Source organism: Podarcis cretensis, assembly GCF_951804945.1.
Source record: "Podarcis cretensis genome assembly, chromosome: 3".
Classification (NCBI taxonomy): domain Eukaryota; kingdom Metazoa; phylum Chordata; class Lepidosauria; order Squamata; family Lacertidae; genus Podarcis; species Podarcis cretensis.
The window spans coordinates 11672735-11688252 of NC_137172.1; the positions used below are offsets into that span (position 1 = coordinate 11672735).

The 15518-nt window shown below is 47.3% G+C and overlaps 1 protein-coding gene across 6 annotated transcripts in view; it reads right to left on the reverse strand.

Moving 5' to 3' along the window:
• CCDC85A (coiled-coil domain containing 85A) overlaps nucleotides 1-15518 on the reverse strand; it is a 164725-nt gene that overhangs the window by 135069 nt on the left and 14138 nt on the right. For all 6 annotated transcript variants that reach the window (XR_013836572.1, XM_079968808.1, XM_079968807.1 and 3 more), the window contains exon 2: nucleotides 13578-14514. Coding sequence is in view for 5 of the 6 variants with exons in the window: in XM_079968808.1 (XP_079824934.1) it covers nucleotides 13578-14514 (937 nt within the window). In the remaining variant the exon portion in view is untranslated. The remainder of the gene's footprint in view (nucleotides 1-13577; nucleotides 14515-15518) is intronic.

Consider the following 15518-nt stretch of genomic DNA (forward strand, 5'->3'; position numbering starts at 1 on the left):
AATCCAGCGCTTTCATATATCAGGGGATGGCGCTCAAGGTCTTTGCCCAATTTGGCTTTGGTTGCCTTGGCTTTCAGATGCCAGGCTCTCAATTCGTTTGCAATGTTCTCGGGACTGATTTGGTGCTTCCTGAACCAGATACAACAAGGTTAACCGGCGGGTTTGAATGCCAAGGAACAGATGGTGGTGCAGGCAAGGCCGGAATGTGCAGGCAACATTTCCTGGCTGTCAAGCCAGCTGTAAAGTCCAGCTGCTCAAGAAAGCTGCTACAGGAGAGGGTGCTCAGAAAGAAACGAAAAGCAGGAGAAACTGGAGGTGTACAGAGCAGGCATAAGGAGGAGCCACGTAGACTGTCTCTTCTAAGCCAAGGGCTAAAAAAGATTGGAGGTACAATCCCCAACATCTCCAGGTCAGTGTTAGAAACTCGGATATAAAAGCTAAGCTCCAAATGGCTCCTTAAACCAACGTTGTGTCTAGTTGCCATTTTGGAGCAAGATGGCTCTAAAATCTTATTTTTTTAAAGATGGACTGACTGTGATTGATTCTCAGTTATATAATATAATAGTAATAATTTATTATTTATACCCCGCCCATCTGGCTGGGTTTCCTCAGCCACTCTGGGCGGCTTCCAAGTGAATATTAAAAACAATACAGCATCAAACATTAAAAACTTCTCTAAACAGGGGTGCCTTCAGTTGTCTTTTAAAAAGTAAAATATTTGCTTCCAACAAAGATTAAAAATACATTAAAATGTCACACATTAAAAACTTCACTGAACAGGGCTACCTTCAGATGTCTTCTAAATGTCAGGTAGTTGTTTATCTCTTTGACATCTGATGGGAGGGCGTTCCACAGGGCGGGAGCCACTACCGAGAAGGCCCTCTGCCTGGTTCTCTGTAACCTCACTTCTCGCAGCGAGGGAACCGCCAGTGCGGACCTCAGTGTCCGTGCCGAAAGATGGGGGTGGAGACGCTCCTTCGCTCCTTCAGGTATACTGGACCTGAGGCTGTTTAGGGCTTTAAAGGTCAGCACCAACACTTTGAATTGTGCTTGGAAACGTGCTGGGAGCCAATTCATGAACTTTGAACATCAAGCTAGTTCAGATGACAACCGTGAGCTACGTTAAAAGCTTTGAGAACTTAAGGAAGAAAAGACACTTGATCCAGGGAAAATCCACATACATATTGGCCTCTTCCAAACTGTTTTTCTTAATAGTGATTGCTCCTGCTCAGGCTGCACAGAAAAAGCATTTTAGTTCCAGAAAATCACTCCAATTGTGAAGATGAAATACAGCAGATAGAATTCTAAAGACGTTCCGTTTTGACAACTTGGTTGAGGGAGCCATTTGGCACCTGGCTTATATACCTGAGTTTCTAACACTGCCAAACCCTCCTTACCAGACTATTAAGCTGTCTATGGCAAGGACAGCCAAGGCAGTGCCTTCCAGAATTTGCAGGACTCCGATTCCCATGAGGACCAGCCATCATGGCCAATGGTTAGTGTAATGGTTATAAGGGGTTGCTCGTGAGTAAGTTGCCGCCAGTCCTGGCTAGGTAGCCTGGTTAAACCTGTCTGGCTGGACAGCCCTTCACTTCGTGGCTGTTCAGTCGCTAGCAGAATCCAATCAGTGGGCGTTTCTTAAACTTCTTCCAGCACAAAAGCTCTTTGACGCCAAGTCTACGCCTATTTTCCCTGCGTGGAAGTCTTCTGCGCAGGGTGGGTGTGGGCAGAGGAGGACCTGTGCTCTCCCCGCTGGTCTCCAGCGAAGAGTCCTGGAGACCCCTCTCCGATTCCCCCAACCGCCCCCCTTTATCCCTGGTGTTACGCTAATTTCCTTCCCCAGCCGATGAGTTCCCTCTCTCCCTGCTTGGCCCTTCTCCGGCATCGCTTGGGAGCCCTGCCTCCACTGCTGGCTCCGATGTCAGTTCCCCGACAGTTAGTAATGACAGGAAGTGTAATCCACATCCTAAGGAGCGTACCGTGCTGGCGACCCCTACCATAAGGCAATCAGGCTACTGTAAGTCTAAGCACATGTACATGGAAGTAAGTCCCACTGAAAACAAGGTTACTGTTATATCACCAGGACACAGAGCATCGAAAATGCCGGTGAAGCCCAAGAACAACGAGAACAAGCTTTTCTCTATTTTCTTTTCTATCTTTGCAGATGGCCAACCCCCCAGAAAACATATATTTTGCCTTTTAACGTGATCAAGTGCTGCAAATGTGGCTTCTCACAAGAGCACTGTGCGGCCTTTGGCAATCTCAAGTGTTCTTGGAAAACCTGCTTTTTCAGTAGAAATTCCGAGGCTGTGTGGTGACAGATCGCTAACTGCAAGGGGAAACACTCTATTTCGTCTTCTCAGAGTGCTCCGTGTCTGGCAAACCACCCCACCAGAAAACAGCTTCCTATTTTAAAAGCGAAGGCTACAGTCTATTAAGTGGGCTTTGCTCCATTTAAGTCAGTTGGCCACGTTCTCTGGCAAGATCACAAATCCAAGTACAAGACGTTTAACTACAGATCAAGCCTTGAATTGTCAGCCTGCTGTAATGATGTGAATTGTATTCAGCTTGTAGCTCCTCTGTGAGAACGGGACGCTGGACCAGAAGCCTCTTATGTTCTTATGTCTTATCAAGACAAAACTACTCTTCTTGGGGGACAGGGGGCAGGCTGGTGTGGAGGACTCCCTGGTCCTTAATGGGGTAACTGTGCCCCTGAAGGACCAGGTGCACAGCCTGGGAGTCACTTTGGACTCACAGCTGTCCATGGAGGCGCAGGTCAATTCTGTATCCAGGGCAGCTGTTTACCAGCTCCATCTGGTACACAGGCTGAGACCCTACCTGCCTGCAAACTGTCTCCTCAGAGTGGTGCATGCTCTAGTTATCTCCTTTTTGTACTACTGCAGCACACTCTACATGGGGCTACTTTTGAAGGTGACCCGGAAACTGCAATTAATCCAGAATGTGGCAACTAGACTGGTGGCTGGGAGTGGCCACTGAGACCATATCACACTGGTCCTGAAACACCTACACTGGGTCCCTGTCCATTTCCAAGCACAATTCAAAGTGTTGGCGTTGACCTTTAGAGCCCTAAACGGCCTCGGCCCAGTATACCTGAAGGAGTGTCTCCACCCCCATCATTAAGCCCGGACACTGAGGTCCAGTGCCAAGGGCCTTCTGGTGGTTCCCTCACTGCAAGAAGCAAAGCTACAGGGAACCAGGCAGAGGGCCTTCTCAGTAGTGGCTCCCGCCCTGTGGAACGCCCTCCCATCAGATGTCAAAGAGATAACCAACTACCTGACATTTAGAAGACATCTGAAGGCAGCCCTGTTCAGTGAAGTTTTTAATGTGTGACATTTTAATGTATTTTTAATCTTTGTTGGAAGCTGCCCAGAGTGGCTGGTGAAACCCAGCCAGATGGGTGGGGTACAAATAATAAATTATTATTATTATTATTATTATTATTATTATTATTATTATTACACTTTCCTTACATTAAGAAACATTATCTAACCATTAAAAAGCTCCCCCATTGGGCATTGTGCCTATGACAGATCTTCCTCGCTCCTCAGCAGTGCTTCTCAATCAAGTTCTTCAGCCAAGCATCTTTTTCATCCCACAGCGCTTACTCGGACGTCAAGTTCTTGCAACTTGCCAGAGAAAGATTCGCCTCCTGGTCCTGACAGCTTGTGAGCCAGAAACCTAACTTGGCTCTTAAAGTAGCCATCCCATCATTCCTGCCATGTGCTGGCCTTTCAACTCATGGCAATGCCAGGTGGCTCAGGCAGCAATAGCTTTAGGGAAACAATCCATGGTGCAAATCTGGTAAAAAAAAAAAAAAAACATGTTTACCAGCGTGTGAGCCCCACTGGAAACAGCAGGACTTAGTTTTCAGTAAATATGCAAAGGATGAGGTCGTATGGGGTCCCAATCATGGGAACCACCCTCTCAGACTAAGAGTCCAGTGACCACAGATATCCATGCTCAGGTTTGGATTGAACACTAGAGTAGACCTTCTGTCTCGCCAGAGTGTTGCATGCTCTGGTTATCTCCTGCTTGGACTACTGCAATGTGCTCTACGTGGGGCTACCTTTGAAGGTGACTCGGAAACTGCAATTAATCCAGAATGCGGCAGCTAGACCGGTGACTGGGAGTAGCCAACCGGACCACATAACACCGGTCTTGAAAGATCTTCATTGGCTCCCAGTACGTTTCCAAGCACAATTCAAAGTGTTGGTGTTGACCTTTAAAGCCCTAAATGGCCTCGGCCCAGCATACCTGAAGGAGCGTCTCCACCCCCATCGTTCTGCCCGGACACTGAGGTCCAGCTCCAAGGGCCTTCTGGGAGTTCCCTCATTGAGAGAAATTAGATTACAGGGAACCAGGCAGAGGGCCTTCTTGGTAGTGGTGCCCTCCCTGTGAAACTCCCTCCCATCAGATGTCAAGGAAATAAACAACTATCTGACTTTTAGAAGACCTCTAAAGGCAACCCTGTTTAAGGTAGTTTTTAATGTTTAATGTTTGATCATGTTTTTAATACTATGTTGGGAGCTGCCCAGAGTGGCTGGGGAAACCCAACCAGATGGGTGGGGGTAAAAATATTATTATTATTATTATTATTATTATTATTATTATTATTATTAATCAGGCCAATGACTCACCAGGTCCAGCAACCTGTTCTCACAGTGGCTGACCACATGCCTGTGGGAAACAGGTTAGCACCACCTGAGTACAACAGCACATTCCCTTCCTGTGGTTTCCATCAACTAGCGTAGAATCACAGAACTTCAGAGTTGAATGGGACCCAAGGGTCATCTAGTAAACCCCCCTAAAATGCAGGAATCTCAACTAAAGCATCCATGACAGTGGGACATACAACCTCTGCTTAGAAACCTCCAAGGATGGCAAATCAAGTTGATGGACTGTGCCAGAATGGCTAAACTGCAAACGGGTGAAAACATGAGCAGGATTGTAAATACACTTGCAAAGTAATAGAAAGTACAGATAACTTAGGAAGATGAAAAATTGGAGAAGTATTGATATGCAGTTGAAAATAGAATTAGGTGGACCCATGGATGGGATTGGGGGACGGGGGAGTCAGGAGATATGATATGTGGAATTTGATATGTGGAATTTGTATGATCTTTTGATGGAAGTTTATTCTCTTTCTTTTTCTTTCTTTTCTTTTTTTCCATTTTGGAAAATCAAATAAAAAAATAATCTTAAAAAACACCCCCAGGTTTGGAGAGTTCAGCAACCGGTCTTCCCAATCATTAGGTGCTCTCTCATTTAACACACACATTTATTTCCCTTTCTTCTCCCTGCTACCCTTTTTAAATGAATGCCGGAGCTCTGAAGGTCTCGTCTCGTTCCCGATCTATCACACTTCCAATATTACAGCGCCAGATAGAGAGAGAGAGTCAGCACTTTTGCTTTTGCTCATTAAGAACCTCAAGGGGGAGCAAGAAGTAGCAGTCGACAGCCTTTGATATTCCCCATAAATGCAAAAAGAAAAAAGAAAAGGGGAAATAGGAAGGAAATGGAGCCACGCTCTCAGTCAAACAAAGGAGTTATAAAATTAGACGTTTGGAATAAAACTATTGAAGAATGCCTAGGGAGCACACACAGTCTATTAATTCATGCCTGTTAAGCTGTACTGAAGCATCCCGCCTGGTTTTTGTGAATCATCCCAGAGTAGAATGACCCACATAATGGTTTTTGGGGAAGAGAAGTAGAAGAAGAAGAGTTCGGATTTGATATCCCGCTTTATCACTACTCTAAGGAGTCTCAAAGCAGCTCACAATCTCCTTTCCCTTCCTCCCCCACAACAAACATTCTGTGAGGTGAGTGAGGCTGAGAGACTTCAAAGAAGTGTGACTGGCCCAAGGTCACCCAGCAGCTGCATGTGGAGGAGCGGGGAAGCGAACCCGGTTCACCAGATTACGAGTCCACCGCTCTTAACTACTACACCACACTGGCCCTACACCAATAATGGAAGCAAGTGATATGGCATGAGCACATCATGTCGTTCTCCATCCCACACAGCTGCCTGGGGAAAGACCGAAACCATCGAATCATAGAGCTGGAAGGGAACCAAGCATCATCTATTCCAACCCCCTTCAATGCAGGAATCTCAAATAAAACATCCAGGGCAGATGGCTGCCCAACCTCTGCTTTAAAACCTCTAAGGAAGGAGAGCCCACAACTGCGCGAGGGAGACTGTCCCACTGTCAAACATCTCCTACTGTTAGAAAATTATCCCGTATGTTGGGTCGGAATCTCCTTTTGTGTAACTTGAAGCAATTGGTTCGGGTCCTACCCTCCAGAGCAGGAGAAAACAAGCTTGTTCCCTCTTCCCCTTTAGATCAGGGGAGGGCAACCTAAGGCCCATGGGCCACAAACAGCCCACAGGGGTCATTTAACCAGCCCATGAGCCACCCCCGAACCACGCCGCCCGCTCGGCGAGTTCCCACGCACTGCACTAAACCGGAACAACACGGTGTGTGGGCGCGAACCAGCCCAGGCAAGGTAAACCTTGCTGACCCCTGCTTTAGATACAGTGGTGCCTCGCAAGACGAAAAGAATCCGTTCCGCGAGTCTCTTCGTCTAGCGGTTTTATCATCTTGCGAAGCAAGCCCATTGATGGCTTAGCGGATTAGCGCTATTAGCGGTTTAGCGGCTTTTAGCGGCTTATCGGCTTATCGGATAAGCGGCTTAGCGGCTTAGAAAAAGGGGGGGGGAGGAAGAACAACCCGCAGGAACTCACAAGACATTTTCGTCTTGCGAAGCAAGCCCATAGGAAATTCGTTTTGCGAAGCACCTCCAAAACACAAAACTCTTTCGTCTAGCGAGTTTTCCGTCTTGCGAGGCATTCGTCTTGCGGGGCACCACTGTATTTGAAGGTGCCTATTGTGTCTCCTCTTTTCCCGGGTAAATGCAGAGGGGGAAGTTAACACCAACAAGAATAAGGCCATGCCAGGCATGTTCATTACTATGTGTTACAGCTTGGGAGGAGGAACAGACAAAGTGTGGGATGTGATACCTAAGGAGCATTCAAGTACAACATTCCTTGTTTTCCTAGAGTGGACATGCAGGGGAATGTTTGGTCCAGCCAGTCGAAAACTTCCTGTTTCCTCCTGGCTGGAACATCCTTCCTTTGCATGTGACTAGAGGTGGGCGTGACCTTACCTGTTCAGGTAACCAAAAGGACAAGGCACACAGCACACTCTCTCTTTAACTTCCTCCGTCGTTGGAGCAGCTTTTTAGCTAGAAATACCCTGTTGGCTTTCAGCCAACAGAGGACACTGGGATTATCCCCATATGGGATAGATCCACATTTATACAGTGGTACCTTGGGTTAAGTACTTAATTCGTTCCGGAGGTCCGTTCTTAACCTGAAACTGTTCTTAACCTGAAGCACCACTTTAGCTAATGGGGCTTCCTGCTGCCGCCGCACCACCGGAGCACAATTTCTGTTCTCATCCTAAAGCAAAGTTCTTAACCCAAGGTACTATTTCTGGGTTAGCGGAGTCTGTAACCTGAAGCATATGTAACCTAAGGTACCACTGTATATCTGTAACTAAGTCTGCCTTCAGGGATCCCACTGTGAACTCAAAGCTCATCAGCAGAGCATCTGTTTTGCACACAGAAGATGCGTAGATATTACAGTGCAGGATAGACCCAAAGGACTTACTTAAACATAAGAAGAGCCTGCAGGATCTGGCCAATGGTCCATAAAGTGTCATGTGACAAAGACACATGAGAGCAGAAGCAGCAAAGCAGGCTGGGAAGTGCTGGGACTGCACAATCATTTGGGCCTACTGAAGTTGTTCAGGCCTAACTACAGTGATCCCCGCAAGACGAACGCCTCGCAAAACGAAAAACCCGCTAGACGAAAGGGTTTTTCGTTTTGGAGGCGCTTCGCAAAACGAATTTCCCTATGGGCTTGCTTCACAAGACGAAATGTCTTGCGAGTTTTTCCCCTCCCCTCCCCCCCCTTTCTAAGCCGCTAAGCAGCTTATCTGCTTATCCGCTAAGCTGATAAGCCCCTAAAGGTAAAGGTAAAGGTACCCCTGCCCGTACGGGCCAGTCTTGACAGACTCTGGGGTTGTGCGCCCATCTCACTTAAGAGGCCAGGGGCCAGCGCTGTCCGGAGACACTTCCGGGTCACGTGGCCAGCGTGACATCGCTGCTCTGGCGAGCCAGAACCGCACACGGAAACGCCGTTTACCTTCCCGCTGGTAAGCGGTCCCTATTTATCTACTTGCACCCGGAGGTGCTTTCGAACTGCTAGGTTGGCAGGCGCTGGGACCGAGCAGCGGGAGCGCACCCCGCCGCAGGGATTCGAACCGCCGACCTTTCGATCGGCAAGCCCTAGGCGCTGAGGCTTTAACCCACAGCGCCACCTGCGTCCCTAAAAAGCCCCTAAAAGCCGCTAAAAGCCGCTAAACCGCTAAAAGCGCTAATCCGCTAAGCCGTCAATGGGCTTGCTTCGCAAGACGAAAAAACCGCTAGATGAAGAGAATCGCGGAACGGATTCTTTTCGTCTTGCGAGGCACCACTGTACTAACTGTTGAGTCACTCTGACATGTGACTTAGCAGCCAGTTTCACTTTGTGCTCTCTGTAAGATTTCAGTAAGAGTCAGTCTGCCTCAGCTGTGAACAGAGTCAGTATGTAATCTCAGTCAAACTGTTTGGAACCATGTTGTTTATGAAGAAGTTTATTTTAACTCAGTAAAGCTTTTATTCTTTAAAACCCTGCATTATTAATTTACGCTCCGCATCATGAAGTCCATTTATAAAGAAGTCTTTTATAAGGTTCCTTTCTGTGATGCTGTGGATTCAGTCCGTGTGAGAAAAGTTGACCTTCATGGCGGCTATGCCTATGTTGGTAAAGGTAAAGGACCCCTGGATGGTCAAGTCCAGTCAAAAGCAAATAGGGGGTTGTGGCGCTCATCTCGCTTTCAGGCCGAGGGAGCTGGCGTTTGTCCACAGATAGCTTTCTGGGTCATGTGGCCAGCATGACTAAACCGCTTCTGGCACTAGAGAACACCGTGACGGAAGCCAGAGCACACGGAAATGCCATTTACCTTCCCGCCGCAGTGGTACCTATTTATCTACTTGCACTGGTATGCTTTCAAACTGCTAGGTTGGCAGGAGCTGGGACAGAGCAACGGGAGCTCATTCCATTATGGGGATTCCAACCTCCGACCTTCTGATCGGCTAGTCCAAGAGGCTCAGTGGTTTAGACCACAGCGCCACCCGCATCCCTATGTATCTCAGCAAGATTTTGTTACCATTGTTCTGATCAATTACACAACCAAACTGTCCAGAACCCTGGCAGTAAGTATTTTTCTTCCTAATTTGCTCTGTGTTTTACACTCCTCCTTTCTGGTTTTCATTTTATAAATGGTAACATTCCATTCAGCCTGCAAAAGGTGGTTGGGATAGGGCATGGGGATTTGTCTTTCAGGATTTGAGAAATACTTAAACAACTTCATCGTTTTTTATTAAGCTTCTTTTCCTCATTATGTAAGATTTCACCTTGCTGTACAATGTAAAACAGGAGCTTTTCTGCCTGAGATGTCATTAGTAATACACATTGGTTTTACATGGCAGTTCTTATTGACAAGCAGTTTTCCGCTCCCTCCATTTCAGCAAACTTCAGAATAATATTAGGAACAGGTAGAGGAACAGGGGCAGAAATATATTTGAGGGGGAGTGAGTCCTTTTTTCTGGGGGGACACATATTCCTAAACATTTTATGAACCTAAGTTTGGCCCCATTGAGGGGCAGTATTTTAATATGGGTAGGAAAATAAGAGTACCCCTAAACATTATTTTTAGGGGGGAAAGCACTGTATACAGTGGTACCTCGGTTTAAGAACAGTCCTGTTTTAGAACGATTCAGTTTGCAAACTCCACAAAACCAGAAATAGTGTCCCGGTTTGAGAACTTTACCTCGGTCTAAGAACGGAATCCGAACGTTGGAAGGGCACCGGCGGTGGGAGACCTCATTAGGGAAAGCACACCTCAGTTTAAGAACGGTTTCGGTTTAAGAACGGACTTCCAGAACGGCTTAAGTTCGTAAACCAAGGTATAGTAATTTTATCTTGTGAACCGCCCTGAGACCTGCAGGTATAGGGCAGTATACAAATTTAATGAATACTAGTAATAAATCCTCCGGAAAAACAATCTCTCATGTTGATGGCATTTTACCATTATACTGTAGAGAGTGTATTAACTTATGGTCTGTGTGTGTGGTTTGGGAGCTGCATGGCCAGGGGGAAAAACAATGCTATCCAGGGTTGTAAAGACTGCGGAGAGAATAATTGGGTGCACTCTTCCCACCTTGGATCAAATCTACGCTTCCAGGTGCCATAAGAAAACTGCAGAGATAGCGCAGGATAGTGCACACCCCGGAAATGATCTCTTTCAGCTTCTGCCTTCTGGAAGAAGGTACAGGGTTATAAAGACCAGGACTAGCTGCCTGGGAAACAGTTTCTACCCCAATGTGATTTTGGTTTTAAATTCATTGTAAGGAGTCTGTATGGGAGTATATTGTATTTAAAAATGGGATATCAGAGTTTTTAAGGGGCTAACCAGGTTGGGATAGCTGGGATGGCAGGCTTGTTGGGTTTTGAATGTCTTATGTAGATTTTTCAATTTTGTTGTTCTGTATGGGACAATGACAATAAAGATTATCGTATCGTATTGTATTGTAAATGCTGTTCTCACAGTGGCAACCAGTGGCCTGCGGAAATGCTGCAAGCAGAACCCAAACAAAACACCGCTCTTCCTTCTTGTGGATTCCAACAACTGGAATTCAGAAGCATCACTGCCTACAACTGTAGAAAAGAAGCATGACCTCCATGAATTTGTCTAGTCCTCTTTTAAAGCCATCCAGGTAAGGTGGCCACCACTGAATCCTGCAGCAGCGAATTCCAGAGGTTAACTATGCATGGCATTCCACACTCCCACCCTCCAAAATTGTAAGATTTGTAGGTTCCCAGCAAGATCCCAAATCTACGAAGACAGATTCCTAGGCTGCTACCACCAATCTCCTTTTTTCACCCTGGTGGAACCATCACGACAACATCAAGATCCTTCCTCAGATGTACCCCAGAGCCTATGAGTTACTGGATCACTATCCTGATAAATATTCAGCAAGAGGTGAACGCCAACTGTACCCTTAGGAAATGATTTGGGCTTAAAATCCATGCACAACACAGCAGCTGGGAGCCTGATCCGCTTCTCCGTCAACAGAGAATAGACGCGCATCCCAGAAACATCTGTTAAAATGTCAGCCTACTGTCACAAACTGCATTGGAAGAGCTAAATGTCAAAGGAATCCGCTTTTGTTTCTTTTGCAGAGAATCCCAGGAAAAAGCAATTAAGATGAAGCGAGTAAACATTCGCCAAGCGGAGGACAAAGACTGCAAGACTGTTCAAGTGTTCCCTTTAAGAAGGCAAAGCTACGATGCATGGGCTGTTTTGGGATTCAGAATTGTGGCTCAATTTGAGAATTCCATGCTTCTAATGGCAGAGATACCCAATGTGGCGCCCTCTAGGTGGTGCTAGATGACAGCTCTCATCATTTCTGACCAGGGGTGGGGGAGAAATTCGATTCATTTCACCGTTACAGGCAAACCTACTTAATTTGCCCTTTCTAAAACACTTAGAGCTGAAACACAGCTATCCTTTGAAATTCATACTTCTCTGATGTTCGTAATGCAATTCTCCAACCAATGTTTGAAGGTAAAGGTAAACGTACCCCTGACCATTTGGTCCAGTCGCGGACGACTCTGGGGTTGCATGCTCATCTCGCTCTATAGGCCGAGGGAGCCGGCGTTTGTCTGCAGACAGCTTCCAGATCATGTGGCCAGAATGACTAAGCCGCTTCTGGTGAACCAGAGCAGCGTACAGAAACGCCGTTTACCTTCCCGCAGGAGCGATACCTATTTATCTACTTGCACTTTGACATGTTTTCAAACTGCTAGGTGGGCAGGAGCTGGGACTGAACAATGGGAGCTCACCCCGTCGTGGGGATTCGAACTGCCGACCTTCTGATCGGTAAGCCCTAGGCTCTGCGGTTTAGACCACAGTGCCACCTGCGTCTCTGCTTACAAAAAGTTTACAAAAGTGCAAATATTAGAGGGGTGTGTGTGGATCAAATTGACTATATTAGTGAAATCAACATACAAAAAAGCATTGTTCTTGTTTGCAAAAAAAAAAAAAAATTACATACATTGGTCAAAATTGCATACATCAATGTCTGTATTAGGAGAACTTCACACTTAGATGCTGGTGGATTTTCATTCAGACTTTAAAAGCAACACACAAATTGCTTCAAAAATGTGGAGAACTGAATTGAAGATCAGAAAAAGAGAGAGAAATAGATGGAGAATCAAAATTAACAGACCCATCCATGCCTATTCCTGACTACTGACCATGCTGACTGGCAGGGGTTGGGAGTTGGGAGTCCAACAACACCTGGACAGCAATGCATTGTCTACCTCCTTCTCTAAAATCCTTCTTTCACTGGGTAAGATATGGCAGCATGAGGAAAGCCAATGAGGGGTGATTCGCTCATCAGTGGAAAAGGCCAAGCAAACTCCAAGTAAAGAGGTAAAGAGACCGCTGACCATTAGGTCCAGTCGTGGCCGACTCTGGGGTTGCGGTGCTCATTTCGCTTTATTGGCCGAGGGAGCCGGCATACAGCTTCCGGGTCATGTGGCCAGCATGACTAAGCCAGTTCTGGTGAACCAGAGCAGCACACGGAAACGCCGTTTACCTTTCCGCCAGAGCAGTTCCTATTTATCTACTTGCACTCTGGCGTGCTTTCGAACTGCTAGGTTGGCAGGAGCTGGGACAGAGCAACGGGAGCTCACCCCGTCGCGGGGATTTGAACAGCCGACCTTCTGATCAGCAAGTCCTAGGCTCTGTGGTTTAACCCACAGCGCCACCCACATCACTAAGCAAACTCCAAAGAAGATTGCAATTTGTGGACACCAAGGAAACTCCTGCACTGGCCTTTGGAAAGGCCAGGTTCAGTGACGCTATGTTTTGAATGTCCCCTGGAAGCAACCCTATGCCAGAAGACAGCAGCTGTAATGAATTAAAAGCAACACAGATGCCCTCCATCCCCAGGCGCTAACCTTATGAAAAGAAGGTTTCTCCCCATCCAGCCTATTCTCTCCGTTCCGTATCGAGCCTACGTGCACTCAGGCCGTGCTCACAGTACATTAGCTGCAGCCTAGAGGAATCCCATATTTCAATGCCTCTTTGTACAGGCGAGATGCTTTTGCGCAAAAGCCCAGGAGATACAACTGTTGTGCAGCCTGTTACGGCAAGGCATCCATCAACTTCGCCCGTACTTAGCCACTGAATCATCACCGGGGGTGACTGCAGCCTTGGCTGCGCGGTTCCTGCTTCGCGCTGCGCAAGAAGCCTCCCATCACGTACGTACAGAAATGGGCGCCTTCCCCCACCTCGACGCTTCCGTAATTTGCACACACGCAAAGAGGAAAGATGACCCCTTCGACATCATCACTGCAATAAGATAAAATAACATGGACTCACCGTTCATCCCATTGTAGAGGCCTCGGTGATGGGGAGAAAGGTCATCCGTCACTGGCCTCCTTAAGGTGCCTTCTCTGCTGCTGCTGCTGCCCCCCAAGTGCTTGAGGTGGTCCGGGCTTCCACCATAGTGCTGCTTGAGATGTTCGGGGCTGGTCCCCCTCGCTTTCGGGAGGTGCTCAGAGCTCCCGCTCAGAGCGTGTTTGTGGAGAAGTTCAGGGCTGCCGCCTCCAGCGCTGTGCTTCTGGTGTTCCGGACTGCTGCCAGGCCTGTGTTTCTGAAAGTGTTCGGGGCTGCCACTCAACAAGTGCTTCGGCAGCGTTTCCGGACTGCTGCAGCTGTGCTTCTGCTGCTCCACGGCCCCCTTCCCGAGAGCCTTGTGATGCTCAGGGCTGGGTCCTTTCAGGTGTTTCTGGTGATCGGGGCTGCCGGAGCCGCGGGGTTTGTGGAGGTGTTCGGGGCTGGCGCTGCGGTGTTTCTGATGCTCGGGGCTCCCCTCGCTCCTCGCCTTCTGGAGGTGCTCGGGACTCGAGTTCGGGTGGTGCTTGTGGTGGTCAGGGCTGTCCGTGCTGCCGGTGCTGGAGGTGCTGCTGCCATCTCCAACGTCCCTGATGAAGGCGCTCGTGGCGTTGAGCTGGCAGAGGCTGGCCTGGCTGTCGATCGAGTTTCGGCAACCGGCAACACCGCCCTTCTCCTCATCCAGCAGGACGCAGAGCTCCTTCAGCTCCAGGTTCTCCTTCACCACCTCCTCCTGCCGAACTTCCAGCTCCTTCAGCTTCTGAAGATACAGGGACACCTCCTTGTGCATGACGCCCGCGCTGTACCGGCCGAGCCTCTGCCACTCACGGGAAACCTTCTTGCCTTTCTGCCGGTCATCGTCCAAGAAGCAGCAAAGGTCTCGCAGCTCCTGGTTGTCCTCCTGCAGTTTCTGGTTGATGTCCTTCAAAAGAGAGAGGAGCAAAGAGAGAAAACAATAGGTTAGCAAGGGGAAGACTCCCGTCTGATCAAGATCCATGTCTCACAGAAAACAAGCTAAAGCTAAACACGGAGGACTATTACAAGCTTTTCCACCTGCCATTCCCTCCCACACAGAATCACAGAGATGGAAGAGACCCCAAGGATCATCTAGTCCAACACCCTGAACTGTTGCTGCTGTTGGCATCCATCTGTCTCAGGAGACAGTCAAAGAGTGTGCCTTCAGGGGTGAAGTCAAACGGTTGGAGAATTACAGCCCTGCTATGGCTGTAGAGACTGCCTGATACAGGAGAGACATTTTTAGTTGCAACTGGGGCAGATGAAGGCATCAGGCCATGCTGATGCAGATGCACCTTCATCATCATAATAATATTTATTATAATAATATTTACTACCCGCCCATCTGGCTGGGTTTCCCCAGCCACTCTGGGCGGCTTACCATAAAAAATGGTAAAACATGAGACATTTGTTTTATCATTAGACATTTCCCAATACAGGGTTGCTTTCAGATGTCTTCTAAAAGACAAATAGTTGTTTATTTCCTTTTTTTTAATAAATATTTATTGAGATTTTTTAAATACAAAATGCAAAAATAATAAACAATACGACATGTATCATAACATATTTTCAAAGCTTCTTTGGACTCCCTCACGTCTCCCGCTCCCACTTACATCATTGTAAACTTTTTCCAGCAATTTATCATCTTGTTTACATTCTTAAGTCTCGTTCATTTAATTTAGTCTAATAATTCTCCAAAAGGTTTATATTTTCCTCAATCTCACTTATCATCCAGATTACGTCTAATTTAGTGGTGCTCAATTATTTATGGTCTGGCATCCTTCTTAACATTCAACCAAATTACAGTATTTTTGTAAATAAATCCTAAATTTCTTCCAGTCTTCTTCAACCCTCTCCTCTCCCAGGTCTCGGATTCTGCCGGTCATCTCAGCCAATTCCATATAGTCTATC